The sequence below is a fragment of the Bombina bombina genome, chromosome 3, assembly GCF_027579735.1.
Source record: "Bombina bombina isolate aBomBom1 chromosome 3, aBomBom1.pri, whole genome shotgun sequence".
Lineage (NCBI taxonomy): Eukaryota > Metazoa > Chordata > Amphibia > Anura > Bombinatoridae > Bombina > Bombina bombina.
This window is the reverse complement of record NC_069501.1, coordinates 536463324-536479200: the sequence shown is the minus strand read 5'-3', so window position 1 is coordinate 536479200 and position 15877 is coordinate 536463324. Positions and strand designations below refer to the sequence as shown.

Here is a 15877-nt window from a genome sequence, read left to right as displayed (position 1 = left end):
GTAAATATAAAAAGACTGTGCACATTTTGTTAATGGAAGTAAATTGGAAAGTTGATTAAAATTATATGATCTGAATCAAGTTTAATTTTGACTTGAGTGTCCCTTTAAGTACAAGATGCATAGCAACTTTAATTTTTTCTACACATCTAGGCCTTTGCCAGTTGATTCACCTTTCATCATAAAAATTGTTTTAAAATTCAACACTTTGTTATACAAGACACAGAAACGATTATGATACACTCACTTGCCATAGCCTATCTTGATTACTGCAACTATCCCCTTTGCAATCCATCATGAATTCCTCATCTGCTGCACCTTTCTACCAGTCCCTCCATTGGTTTAATTTAGCCTTAAGAAAGAAATACAAAATCCTGAGCATAACTTACAAGACCTCAATAACAGTGTATTCCCCTATATATCTGCCCTTGTCCAAACATATTCTACTGACCAATATTTTTACCCCCCTAATTCTTGCCTACAGGAGTTTTGCATGTAACTGTCTTCCTTACGCCTCAAGATTTGCCACAAATTTTCAGAGCTTCAAGCATTCTCTATAAACACTACTGTTCAAGGATTCATACAAACTACACTAACCTGTTTGTCTATTGTCTCACCTGGGACCACCTCAGCTTTTCTCCTATATCAGATGGCAACTCAGTGGTAGAACCATTATAATTGTAATTGCATTTTTTTTTATTTTACCATAGAAGTATGCAACTATATTCATAACGATGAGCAAAATGAGGCTGCTTTACAAATAAATAAAAGAAAAACCACATTTGTGATATAGCTTATAGACTTAGAGCATTGATAATAGAGTCCCATTAAAACTCTAGTAGGCCGTTAGAAAGATAAAATATTGGAACCCCAGAAGCCAATAAATATCCTGCTAGAGACAGTATACCACATATTTACCTCCACTGAGAGAAACTATAAGACTGAAAAAGGCAGAAAGTTTAAAGGGGAAGCAGAAGAGTGTGCTTTGCTGCCATGATTACACTTTGCAACCTAGAAGTCATTACCCGATCTGCCACAATATGCCCCTAAATGGGGAATGAAGCAGATGTGACCACTGCACCTTTCCCCAGCATCCATGCTGGAGGTAAAGAGGATAGCAAATGTCTCCAGGGTCTTTTTTTATGTACAATGGTACCTTGGTTTGTCAAGATATGCTGTACAGAAACAGATGAATTAGTTTTAAAAAGATAAAGATTTGGCTATGCTCACACACGTTACAGCTTGGGCCTCCTCCTTACCTTCAACGCAATGGTTTGAGCTTGAACAAGCCTCACTCCCAGCCTTAGTCACACTCAAAGATCTCCTCTAGATACTCCCCATATTTCATCAAGTTAACAATAGAATCATTCGACAATGTAGTAACCTGTGGTATAAACTACACCACAATAAACAGGTGGCACCACAACCGTCTCCGATTCATCCCATACGCGGTCTATTGTATGGCCTCCCTAAAATAAGCATACAGTCAAAAACCATTTTGACCTGCTTCGCCTTAGAGCCTTAATGTTTTTTTTGTCAGTGCCTACACTGCCTTTAACCCCCAGGGAGGCTTGATAGATAGGCTCCCAAATGATCTCCCCTCTTAGTGCTGGAGAGGTGGAGAGACACATTTATTTATACCAAAACTACTATCCTTTGTGTAACATTATAAAAATGATTCAATAAGTTGTTAATGAGATGACACTTGGTTCCTCTTAAACTCCATAAAAAAATCCCAGCCTCCTTACCACTCTGCTGGAGAGAATGTAATCAGGATAGATGATACTTAGCATATTTGTTGGGGCTGCCCTGTTATTCAACCATTGTGGACCAAAGTCAACAATCTCTGCTCACTTCTTGACCTGCTGGGAGCTCTGCCCCCTGAGGTGGTCCTCCTCCACCTCACACTTAATAAGACCCCTAAAGCTAAACCGTATCTTTTGATTTACATACTGATGGCTAAGAAGCTAGCCACAGCAATAAACTAGAGAAAGCATGCTGCCCCACATTGGAAAGGTATAATTGATTTGGTAAAATAATATCTAAGTAGCATGGAAGAACATGCTTACAGATCTACATAGCAGATTTAACTATTTTATTACATTTGGGAACCTTGGGATGCAATTGCTGAAAAAACATTACTATCAATAGCTTAGAATCCTGACCCATCCTAGTACTGACCTGATTGTCCAGTGATATCTACCTATCATCTATGTGAATTCCATGGTACTTACATTGTCAATTTTGGAATTGTTTGACGTGAAATTTAAATAAAAATATTTAAATAAAAAAAATGTATAAAGATATTAGGGTCAATTAAAGCACATGCCATATTACTAGCTGCTCCTTACAAATTGTTCAGCTTCTTTGAGATCGCTCTGACATATTACACTCGGTTTATGCAACACCCACCAGTAATTTAGATTTTGAAGTTATATAATAATGTGCTATGTACAGCAAGATGGATTGAATGGACTACCATCTCATATATGTCCCAGGAATGCTGGGACATATATGAGATGTGCACTATAATAATATATCTGTTACAGCTGCAATTTTTTCCACAGACAATGCATATACTGTACGTATACACATGCGTAAACACACACATTTTGTTTCCATATTTCCCATTGCTTTGAGATTCTCCCATCGTTCTTTTTTCTTGCTTTTAAACTCTTCTCTCTAAAACATTTGTGAACACAGAGCTAGAATGTGTTTAGCAGATAAGTAGTAAAGATAATCTGCTGTGTTGTTTGTCTGATGTCAGACTATGCTTTAAGAAGAATTTGCATCATGAGATGAATACTTTGATCCTAAACTTCAGGAGACCAAATAGGATTCTTGTTTTCTGTTTCTAAATACTTAGAAATAGCAATACTAGGAAATAACTCACTTTATCTCTGAGTTCATAAACCAGTGCATACATAAATATTAGCCTGCAATTGACTCAAATAGATGTGTTAATCCATCTCTCATTGTCGTTTTGATATTGTATAGAAGGTCAAAAATGTATTGAGATAGGTATAAATATTTTCCCAAAATCAAATAAAGCTAATTATCTAAAGAATTGGTTATATTACAGCAAATAAATATTGCATTGTGTACAATATAGAGGAAAGCATGTGATTGGCATATTGCTCCTCTGGGCGTTAAAATAGTTACGGGAAGACTTGTGTAAACAGAAGCCCCCTTGTTGTCAGATTGGTTATCTCTGAGAACAGGGATGTCAATGCTTCTTGTGTGTTAGAGACAAAGCATCTTCTTGTTAATTCCTGGAACTTCTATTTCTGAATCGTATTCTTCATGTGACTTTCACATTAAAGGCTTAGATGTGTCTTGTGAAAGACAACTCTATGAGAACCCAAAATAAACACACAGGACATGACATACTACAGCTCATGAGAAGGTTCATAATATAAAAATAGGTGAACTTTTTATGGACTTAGAATAAAAAGTTACCTTTTTGATGAAGAATCCCTCTTTTAAGGGATTACAAGGTGCCCCTTTTTATCCTATAAATGTCCATGGTATTTAAAATCTGTGAACCTTAAATGGAAAGTTTAACTTTACATGTATGTTTGTGTGTGTGTGTATATATAAAAATATATATATACATATATATATATATATATATATATATATATATATATATATATATATATGTTTTACTCTTCTCTGCGAAGAATTAAAGGGACACTGTATTGTTTAATGCGTTTCCCCTTAATTTATTCCCAATGTTGGCAAGTTCAACCCAATGACTTGTTATAGCAAATGCAGGGTATTAAAAGAACAGTCTAGTCAAAAATAAACTTTCATGATTCAGATAGGACGTGTAATTTTAAACAACTTGGTAATTTTCTTTTATCATCAATTTTGCTTTGTTCTCTTGGTATTCTTAGTTGAAAGCTAAACCTAGGTAGGCTCATATGCTAATTTCTTAGCCCTTGAAGGCAGCCTCTTATCTGAATGCATTTTAACAGTTTTTCACAACTAAAGGGCATTAGTTAATGTGTGCCATATAGATAACATTGTGCTCACCCCCTGTGGAGTTACCTCGGAGCCAGCACTGATTGGCTAAAATGCAACTCTGTCAAAAGAACTAAAATAAGGGGCCAGTCCGCAGAGGCTTAGATACAAGGTAATCACAGACGTAAAACGTATATTAATATAACTGTTTTGGTTATGCAAAATTAGGTAATGAGTAATAAAGGGATTATCTATCTTTCTAAACAATAAAAATTCTGGAGTAGACTGTCCCTTTAAATGAACTGGAAATTACTTTATTTTAGTATTTGAAATAGCTGGTTTGGCTCATGTCCAATTTGGATGAGCCTGCAAGAAAAGCAAACTTGCATATATAATCTTTTTAGACACAAAGGCCTATACTTAGGTACTAACATTTTTATTTAGGTTAAGGTGACCACGTCCTGTTTTTAATGGGATTGTCCAATTTTTTAACACACTGTCCCTTTGTCCCCAGAGCTTTTATTTTTTTTCATGACTGTTTATTTTTTTTTATTATTTATGCACAGCACTTATGCTGGTATTATTTATGTCCATGGCAGCACTATGGTGTGCAATATCTACAACTAATAGCAGTGGTGGACATAGGTAAAAGGGGGTGGCAGAAGTCTGCATACCTTTTTGGTGGTGTTTAATTGGTATCTGAGGCGGGCAGCTTGCGAGCAAAGAGAAAGTTGAGCAGCACAGAAAGAGTTGATCTGCAGAGAGAGAGAGAGAGAGAGCAATTAAAGGGACAGTCTAGTCAAAATTAAACTTTCATGATTCAGCTAGGGCATGCAATTTTAAATAACTTTTCAATTTATTTTTTATCTTCAAATTGGCTTCTTCTCTTGGTATTCTTTGTTGAAAGCTAAACCTAGGTAGGCTCATAAACCAATTTCTAAGCTGTTGAAGGCCACCTCTTATCTCAGTGCAAAAGAACTGAGACACAGGGTAATCACAGAGGTTAAATGTACATTCATATAACAGTGTTGGTTATGCAAAACTGGGGAATGGGTAATAAAGGGATTATTGATCTTTTTAAACAATAACAATTTTCAAGTACACTGTCCCTTTAAACATCAGAGAGCAGTTGAACATAAGAGAGAGAGTTGAAAAGCAGAGACAGGACTGAACAGCATAGAGATTACTCTGTGAGTTTATAGTTAATAACTACTCATGTACTTTATGGTAAAGTGACATTTGTTGTGAATATTATATTTATGTTACCAAATGTGTTAGGGTGTGAGAGGTAGAAGAAAAACTTTTGAAAATCTAAAATAAAAAAGTGTCAATACATAGATGATATCTTCTGCATAACCAACAAGTTGCATAAAATCACAAGTTGCGACTGGCATGAATTACCAGTAGGGGTTTAATTATGGCTGGAATATATTGTTGCAATTTGTTTAATCAGTGAAAACACTGAATGTAGGATACATCTTGAAGCACTCACAACTCTTTGCTACTAATGTGTCACTGAGTGTTTGGGTTTAGCACATCATGGGCGCGATCACATATATGGCGCAGGTTTCGGCGCAAGCGTGGGAACCCGCGCCGCCCGTAATTTTACCTTGCACATCGGGGTACTGCGCCGTTAGATGCTAAACTGGCGTAAGTAGGACAAACTGGCGATCTTCTGAAATGTGCGCAAATACACATTTTAGTCATCGCAAGTAACTTACGCCAGTATTTTATCCACGGAAAGTGTCAATAAAGAGTAGTTTTATGCAAATTAGGCTAACACTCGTAAAAATGAACCGCAATTTCATATAAAAATGCGACACATAATTATGCTATTCAAAATTCATATATAAACCCATATATAAAGAGATGAAGGTAATACAATTATGATTTCCCATTGTTCTCTCCTCCAAGTATTGTTGATTGTTTTGAGAAGAAATATAAAGTAAATAAGCAAGTATATGTCCACAATGTGATAAAGTACCTACAAGCTCAATCCATTTGATTATGTTGTGGCTTCAAACTATTTCAAATACACAAATAAACCTTAAAAATCAATATCATAGTTTACTGTCCCTTTAACCTTGAGATGCTGCTTAAATGTATGTGTTTGTTAAGGCTTCCAGGGAGTTACGTTGGTTTTTTAGTCAGTGCAAGGTTTGCTGCGCCTGCAATTTGTGGCGAGATGAGAATGGAGTAGATTTGCTGAATTCTGCGCGCGTAAGTCCTTACGCTGTATATTGGATACCAGATTGCGCGTCTGTTCTATGTTAGTCTATAGGTAAAAAAAAATATGTCCGAAGGGTGAAATATACGCGCGCAACTTGTATGCTACATCGTATATGTAATACCAAAATCGCGTAAAATCTGCATATGTAATGGAGGCCCATATGGTCAAAATAAAACTTTAATTAATTTGGAAAAAATTAAAAAAATGGGTGATTTTTTAAAAACATTTTGACTGTGACCCTCTGCCTTTAAAGGGACACTAAACCCATTTTTTCTTTCTTTCATGATTCAGATAGAGCATGCAATTTTAAGCAACTTTCTAATTTACTCCTATTATATATTTTTCTTCGTTCTCTTGCTATCTATATTTAAAAAGCAGGAATGTGATGCATAGGAGCTGGCCTATTTTTGGTTGAGAACCTGGGTTATGCTTGCTTATTGGTGGGTAAATGTAAGCCTCCAGTAAGCAAGCACTATCTATGGTGCTAAACCTAAAATGGGCTGGCTGCTAAGACTTACATTCCTGCTTTTAAAATAAAGATAGCAAGAGAACGAAGAACAATTGATAACAGAATTTATGTTTACCTGATAAATTTCTTTCTCCAACGGTGTGTCCGGTCCACGGCGTCATCCTTACTTGTGGGATATTCTCTTCCCCAACAGGAAATGGCAAAGAGCCCAGCAAAGCTGGTCACATGATCCCTCCTAGGCTCCGCCTACCCCAGTCATTCGACCGACGTTAAGGAGGAATATTTGCATAGGAGAAACCATATGGTACCGTGGTGACTGTAGTTAAAGAAAATAAAATATCAGACCTGATTAAAAAAACCAGGGCGGGCCGTGGACCGGACACACCGTTGGAGAAAGAAATTTATCAGGTAAACATAAATTCTGTTTTCTCCAACATAGGTGTGTCCGGTCCACGGCGTCATCCTTACTTGTGGGAACCAATACCAAAGCTTTAGGACACGGATGAAGGGAGGGAGCAAATCAGGTCACCTAAATGGAAGGCACCACGGCTTGCAAAACCTTTCTCCCAAAAATAGCCTCAGAAGAAGCAAAAGTATCAAACTTGTAAAATTTGGTAAAAGTGTGCAGTGAAGACCAAGTCGCTGCCCTACATATCTGATCAACAGAAGCCTCGTTCTTGAAGGCCCATGTGGAAGCCACAGCCCTAGTGGAATGAGCTGTGATTCTTTCGGGAGGCTGCCGTCCGGCAGTCTCGTAAGCCAATCTGATGATGCTTTTAATCCAAAAAGAGAGAGAGGTAGAAGTTGCTTTTTGACCTCTCCTTTTACCTGAATAAACAACAAACAAGGAAGATGTTTGTCTAAAATCCTTTGTAGCATCTAAATAGAATTTCAGAGCGCGAACAACATCCAAATTGTGCAACAAACGTTCCTTCTTTGAAACTGGTTTTGGACACAGAGAAGGTACGATAATCTCCTGGTTAATGTTTTTGTTAGAAACAACTTTTGGAAGAAAACCAGGTTTAGTACGTAAAACCACCTTATCTGCATGGAACACCAGATAAGGAGGAGAACACTGCAGAGCAGATAATTCTGAGACTCTTCTAGCAGAAGAAATCGCAACTAAAAACAAAACTTTCCAAGATAATAACTTAATATCAACGGAATGTAAGGGTTCAAACGGAACCCCCTGAAGAACTGAAAGAACTAAATTGAGACTCCAAGGAGGAGTCAAAGGTTTGTAAACAGGCTTGATTCTAACCAGAGCCTGAACAAAGGCTTGAACATCTGGCACAGCTGCCAGCTTTTTGTGAAGTAATACCGACAAGGCAGAAATCTGTCCCTTCAGGGAACTTGCAGATAATCCTTTTTCCAATCCTTCTTGAAGGAAGGATAGAATCCTAGGAATCTTAACCTTGTCCCAAGGGAATCCTCTAGATTCACACCAACAGATATATTTTTTCCAAATTTTGTGGTAAATCTTTCTAGTCACAGGCTTTCTGGCCTGAACAAGAGTATCGATCACAGAATCTGAGAATCCTCGCTTCGATAAAATCAAGCGTTCAATCTCCAAGCAGTCAGCTGGAGTGAAACCAGATTCGGATGTTCGAACGGACCCTGAACAAGAAGGTCTCGTCTCAAAGGTAGCTTCCAAGGTGGAGCCGATGACATATTCACCAGATCTGCATACCAAGTCCTGCGTGGCCACGCAGGAGCTATCAAGATCACCGACGCCCTCTCCTGCTTGATCCTGGCTATCAGCCTGGGGATGAGAGGAAATGGCGGGAACACATAAGCTAGTTTGAAGGTCCAAGGTGCTACTAGTGCATCCACTAGAGCCGCCTTGGGATCCCTGGATCTGGCCCCGTAGCAAGGAACTTTGAAGTTCTGACGAGAGGCCATCAGATCCATGTCTGGAATGCCCCACAGGTGAGTGACTTGGGCAAAGATTTCCGGATGGAGTTCCCACTCCCCCGGATGCAATGTCTGACGACTCAGAAAATCCGCTTCCCAATTTTCCACTCCTGGGATGTGGATAGCAGACAGGTGGCAGGAGTGAGACTCCGCCCAAAGAATAATTTTGGTTACTTCTTCCATCGCTAGGGAACTCCTTGTTCCCCCCTGATGGTTGATGTACGCAACAGTCGTCATGTTGTCTGATTGAAACCGTATGAACCTGGTCCTCGCAAGCTGGGGCCAGGCCTGGAGCGCATTGAATATCGCTCTCAGTTCCAGAATATTTATCGGTAGAAGAGATTCTTCCCGAGACCAAAGACCCTGAGCTTTCAGGGATCCCCAGACCGCGCCCCAGCCTATCAGACTGGCGTCGGTCGTGACAATGACCCACTCTGGTCTGTGGAACATCATCCCTTGAGACAGATTGTCCAGGGACAGCCACCAACGGAGTGAGTCTCTGGTCCTCTGATTTACTTGTATCTTCGGAGACAAGTCTGTATAGTCCCCATTCCACTGACTGAGCATGCACAGTTGTAATGGTCTTAGATGAATGCGCGCAAAAGGAACTATGTCCATCGCCGCCACCATCAACCCGATCACTTCCATGCACTGAGCTATGGAAGGAAGAGGAACGGAATGAAGTATCCGACAAGAGTCCAGAAGCTTTGTTTTTCTGGCCTCTGTTAGAAAGATCCTCATTTCTAAGGAGTCTATAATTGTTCCCAAGAAGGGAACCCTTGTTGACGGGGATAGAGAACTCTTTTCCACGTTCACTTTCCAGCCGTGAGATCTGAGAAAGGCCAGGACAATGTCCGTGTGAGCCTTTGCTTGAGGAAGGGACGACGCTTGAATCAGAATGTCGTCCAGGTAAGGTACTACTGCAATGCCCCTTGGTCTTAGCACCGCTAGAAGGGACCCTAGTACCTTTGTGAAAATCCTTGGAGCAGTGGCTAATCCGAAAGGAAGCGCCACGAACTGGTAATGTTTGTCCAGGAATGCAAACCTTAGGAACCGATGATGTTCCTTGTGGATAGGAATATGTAGATACGCATCCTTTAAATCCACCGTGGTCATAAATTGACCTTCCTGGATGGAAGGAAGGATAGTTCGAATGGTTTCCATCTTGAACGATGGGACCTTGAGAAATTTGTTTAAGATCTTGAGATCTAGGATTGGTCTGAACGTTCCCTCTTTTTTGGGAACTATGAACAGATTGGAGTAGAACCCCATCCCTTGTTCTCTTAATGGAACAGGATGAATCACTCCCATTTTTAACAGGTCTTCTACACAATGTAAGAACGCCTGTCTTTTTATGTGGTCTGAAGACAACTGCGACTTGTGGAACCTCCCCCTTGGGGGAAGTCCCTTGAATTCCAGAAGATAACCCTGGGAGACTATTTCTAGCGCCCAAGGATCCAGAACATCTCTTGCCCAAGCCTGAGCGAAGAGAGAGAGTCTGCCCCCCACCAGATCCGGTCCCGGATCGGGGGCCAATATTTCATGCTGTCTTGGTAGCAGTGGCAGGTTTCTTGGCCTGCTTTCCCTTGTTCCAGCCTTGCATTGGTCTCCAAGCTGGCTTGGCCTGAGAAGTATTACCCTCTTGCTTAGAGGACGTAGCACCTTGGGCTGGTCCGTTTTTACGAAAGGGACGAAAATTAGGTCTATTTTTTGCCTTGAAGGGCCGATCCTGAGGAAGGGCGTGGCCCTTACCCCCAGTGATATCAGAGATAATCTCTTTCAAGTCAGGACCAAACAGCGTTTTCCCCTTGAAAGGAATGTTTAGTAGCTTGTTCTTGGAAGACGCATCAGCCGACCAAGATTTCAACCAAAGCGCTCTGCGCGCCACAATAGCAAACCCAGAGTTCTTAGCCGCTAACTTAGCCAATTGCAAAGAGGCGTCTAGAGTGAAAGAATTAGCCAATTTGAGAGCATTGATTCTGTCCATAATCTCCTCATAAGGAGGAGAGTCACTATCGAGCACCTTAAGCAGTTCATCAAACCAGAAATATGCGGCTGTAGTGACAGGGACAATGCATGAAATGGGTTGTAGAAGGTAACCCTGCTGAACAAACATCTTTTTAAGCAAACCTTCTAATTTTTTATCCATAGGATCTTTGAAAGCACAACTATCCTCTATGGGAATAGTGGTGCGTTTGTTTAAAGTAGAAACCGCTCCCTCGACCTTGGGGACTGACTGCCATAAGTCCTTTCTGGGGTCGACCATAGGAAACAATTTTTTAAATATGGGGGGAGGGACGAAAGGAATACCGGGCCTTTCCCATTCTTTATTAACAATGTCCGCCACCCGCTTGGGTATAGGAAAAGCTTCTGGGAGCCCCGGCACCTCTAGGAACTTGTCCATTTTACATAGTTTCTCTGGGATGACTAAATTTTCACAATCATCCAGAGTGGATAATACCTCCTTAAGCAAAATGCGGAGATGTTCCAATTTAAATTTAAATGTAATCACATCAGATTCAGCCTGCTGAGAAATGTTCCCTAAATCAGTAATTTCTCCCTCAGACAAAACCTCCCTGGCCCCCTCAGATTGGGTTAGGGGCCCTTCAGAGATATTAATATCAGCGTCGTCATGCTCTTCAGTAACTAAAACAGAGCAGCCACGCTTACGCTGACAAGGGTTCATTTTGGCTAAAATGTTTTTGACAGAATTATCCATTACAGCCGTTAATTGTTGCATAGTAAGGAGTATTGGCGCGCTAGATGTACTAGGGGCCTCCTGAGTGGGCAAGACTCGTGTAGACGAAGGAGGGAATGATGCAGTACCATGCTTACTCCCCTCACTTGAGGAATCATCTTGGGCATCATTGTCATTATCACATAAATCACATTTATTTAAATGAATAGGAATTCTGGCTTCCCCACATTCAGAACACAGTCTATCTGGTAGTTCAGACATGTTAAACAGGCATAAACGTGATCAGAAAGTACAAAAAACGTTTTAAAATAAAACCGTTACTGTCACTTTAAATTTTAAACTGAACACACTTTATTACTGCAATTGCGAAAAAACATGAAGGAATTGTTCAAAATTCACCAAATTTTCACCACAGCGTCTTAAAGCCTTGAAAATATTGCACACCAATTTTGGAAGCTTTAACCCTTAAAATAACGGAACCGGAGCCGTTTTAAGCTTTAAACCCCTTTACAGTCCCTGGTATCTGCTTTGCTGAGACCCAACCAAACCCAAAGGGGAATACGATACCAAATGACGCTTCAGAAGTCTTTTATAAGTATCAGAGCTCCTCTCACATGCGACTGCATGCCATGCCTCTCAAAAACAAGTGCGCAACACCGGCGCGAAAATGAGACTCTGCCTATGCTTTGGGAAAGCCCCTAAAGAATAAGGTGTCTAAAACAGTGCCTGCCGATATTATTAAATCAAAATACCCAGAATAAATGATTCCTCAAGGCTAAATAAGTGTTAATATCAATCGATTTAGCCCAAAAAAAGTCTACAGTTTAAATAAGCCCTTGTGAAGCCCTTATTTACAATCGTAATAAACATGGCTTACCGGATCCCATAGGGAAAATGACAGCTTCCAGCATTACATCGTCTTGTTAGAATGTGTCATACCTCAAGCAGCAAGAGACTGCAAACTGTTCCCCCAACTGAAGTTAATTGCTCTCAACAGTCCTGTGTGGAACAGCCATGGATTTTAGTTACGGTTGCTAAAATCATTTTCCTCATACAAACAGAATTCTTCATCTCTTTTCTGTTTCTGAGTAAATAGTACGTACCAGCACTATTTGAAAATAACAAACTCTTGATTGAATAATGAAAAACTACAGTTAAACACTAAAAAACTCTAAGCCATCTCCGTGGAGATGTTGCCTGTACAACGGCAAAGAGAATGACTGGGGTAGGCGGAGCCTAGGAGGGATCATGTGACCAGCTTTGCTGGGCTCTTTGCCATTTCCTGTTGGGGAAGAGAATATCCCACAAGTAAGGATGACGCCGTGGACCGGACACACCTATGTTGGAGAAAATAGGAGTAAATTAGAAAGTTGCTTAAAATGTAATGCTCTATCTGAATCATGAAAGAAAAAATGTGGGTTCAGTGTCCCTTTAAGTATAATCACATATATACATCAAGTAATACAGATAATTACATATTAGGATGGATTCATTTGTTGTTACAGTGATATTGTTTGATTTGAAATGATTTTATTCCTGAGAAATGGCCACTTACTCTATAAATAAACTCATTAATTTTGAAAGTCTGCTACAAAGTATTTAAATAACAAGAGGATATTTTGTACTTAAAATGTTATTAAAACCTTATATTCAGTATGTTAATATGGTTTCCTAAGTTGTACCAATATTATTGTACAAGTTAAAGGGATAGTATAGTCAAAATTAAACTTTTCTTATTCAGATAGAGGATGCAATTTTAAGCAATTTTCGAATTTACTCCTACTATCAATTTTTCTTCGTTCTCTTGATATCTTTATTTTAAAAAGCTGGAATGTAAGCTTAGATGCCAGCCCATTTTTGGTTCAGCATCTGGATAGCGCTTGCTGATTAGTGTCTAAATGTAGCCATCCAATCAGCAAGCGCTATCCAGGTGCTGAACCAAAAATGGGCTGGCTCCTAGACTTACTTTCCAGCTTTTTTAAAAAAAGATACCAAGAGAACAAAGAAAAATTGATAATAGGAGTAAATTAGAAAGTTGCTTAAAATTGCATGCTCTGTCTGAATCATGGACGTTTATTTTTGACTAGACTATCACTTTAACTATCTACAAGCAATGGTTAAATGGCTTCATTTTTGACAGTCTCCTAGAATTTGAAGAATTTGCCCAATAACACCCACACCCTTATAATAGTCTTGACAGCTCTGAATCTGGTAGTCAGATCCCTTGTCCATTGCTTAACTTTAGGAGTGACAATGGTTGTACAATACACATAGAAAAGCAGAAAACTGGAGCCTAAGATTGGCAAATTAATTGTAATTCAAGTGTTATATAGAGAGGAAAATGTAGGTGACAATGTGCAGCACAGAAAGGGGATTATAATAAAATGCTGTAGAAGAAAGTTTTAAACAAGAAAAGTATCCAAATGTTTGTTAAAAAATGGCGTCTCCACTATTTTTGAAACATGTTAAATAGGCACTTGTAATTAAGGACTGCAATATCTTAAATGTATTCCAAAAATAAAAAACCTGAAATTTAATGTTGATTTAATTGTTTAGCCTTGGATTATTCATTATTAAACATAACATAAATATTATTTGTTTTACAGGTCAAAGAGTGAAACTGAAAAAGATGTTTGCCTTACAGAAACCTGAGGCTACTCCACACCAGTCACCCTTTCATGATGTGAAGCCCATGGCAAGCTTGACATTTCCAATTCCAAGTGACAAAGAACGGAAGCAAGATACCAATTTCAACATCCTGGAGGAAGCATATGACAAGAATGAGAACTGGAGACAAGTGAAGAGCTTAGGGGATGAAGAAGAGGAAAAAATAAAGGCAGAAGATAACAAGACATCTTTGGAGGATAACAGGACCTTAATGAAGAAGAGAGCAATGGAGCAGATGAAGACAGCCAGGTCAGAGGGAATCAGTGTATCTTCATCAGAGGAAGAGGTAAGGAGTCCACCAGAAGGGGCAGAGATAATGCAGCTAGGAGAAGATAACTTGACTGAAGACACAGAGAAAGAGTGTGATGCATGGGTAGGTTCACCATTAGAAGACATTGGATATGCCAGCAGTTCACTAAGCATAGATAGTCCTGACAGTATTTCTGGTAAAATATTTGAGGATACCAATGCCCCTGTACAAACAGAAACTCCACAAAATGATCCAGAGACTGAAGACTCGGAAGCCGAGTCCTCTTCAGACTCAGACACCCTCTCAATCACACTTTCAGAAGCTTTCCAGAGCCTACAGGACAAGGAGAGACTTAAAGAACAAGAGAAGGAGAAACATCATGTGCAGCTGACAATGTACAGACGACTGGCTCTCTTGAGGTGGATCAGATGTCTTCAACAGAGGGTGAAGGATCAGCAAAACAGACTTCAAGAAAGCTTTGACACAATCCTGGACAACCGCAAGGAATTCCTGAGATGCATGCAGCATGGTTGCAACAAGACTTCTAGCAAGGAAGCAGCATGAGTCTTCTTGAAGAGGATATACGCAGTTCCTCTCATCTCAAAATCTGCATTTCACTGTCCACCTAAGGTCCTGAAACCTGTATGTACTAGCATGGATTGCTGTGCTCCTAAATGCAAAGGAAATATGAGGTTTGAAGCTAGGAAACCGGACTCATCAAACAAAAGCCCATGGTTGCCTCATCACTGTACATGGCTTATCTACTGAAACAGTGGAGAGAAATGTAAAGCTTACGTTTTACTTGAAAAGTGTAAATGAAATTGCAAAAACATACCAAAAACATTTCTACATTCCATATAATATTTATGTATAATGTTCTCTTTTAATTTACTGTATTGCCATATAAAATCAATCTGTTGAATAAATATGTACTATACAAACCATTAACCCACTAATCTCCTTGTGCTTAAAATAAAATTAAAAATTGATATGGTAAATTGTTATATTTGGAACTACTTAATAGTTAAAATCATTTCAATCAAATGAATATGCTGTTAGTTCAGACTGTGATCTCTCGTATGAAGATATAGGGGGCGATTTATCAAGGGCTGAATGGCCCCTGATGCCCCGTTTCAGGGTGAGCCTTCAGGCTAGCCGGAAACAGCAGTTATGAAGCAGCGGTCTTAAGACCGCTGCTCCTTAACTGGTTCGCCTGCTCTGAGGCTGCGGACATCAATCCGCCCAATATCATACGATCAGACATATTGACACCCCCTGCTAGCGGTCAATTGGCCGCGAATCTGAAGGGGGCGGCATTGCACAAGCAGTTTACAAGAACTGCTTCTGCAATGATAAATTGCTGTCGGCATTTATCGATGTCTGTCGGACATGATCTGCTGAGCGGATCATGTCCAACAGACCGATGATAAATATAGTCCCATAGTGTCAATGATTAAAAGTTTGCCGGTATGAAAAGAAATCATGCATAGCCTTTGTTTATTCTCTCTTTATTTTATAGCATTATATAGTAATGTAGGTGTCTCTCCTTCACATCCTAAACTCTAAATAGCAAGATAAACAGATCTCAAGCTAAAATCATATATAAGGCACTTTAAATTAGACTGATTAACTATCCCTGAACAGACATTAAACTTACAAAGGACAGTATGCATTTGAAAGTGGATT

At 39.5% G+C, this 15877-nt stretch overlaps 1 protein-coding gene across 2 annotated transcripts in view; it reads left to right on the top strand.

Moving 5' to 3' along the window:
• Nucleotides 1-15180, top strand: part of C3H1orf216 (chromosome 3 C1orf216 homolog) — a 102497-nt gene extending 87317 nt beyond the window's left edge. For both annotated transcript variants that reach the window (XM_053707003.1, XM_053707002.1), the window contains exon 2: nucleotides 13881-15180. In XM_053707003.1, the coding sequence (XP_053562978.1) occupies nucleotides 13904-14755 (852 nt within the window). In that variant the 5' untranslated portion in view covers nucleotides 13881-13903 and the 3' untranslated portion in view covers nucleotides 14756-15180. The remainder of the gene's footprint in view (nucleotides 1-13880) is intronic.
• Nucleotides 15181-15877: the final 697 nt, after the last annotated feature.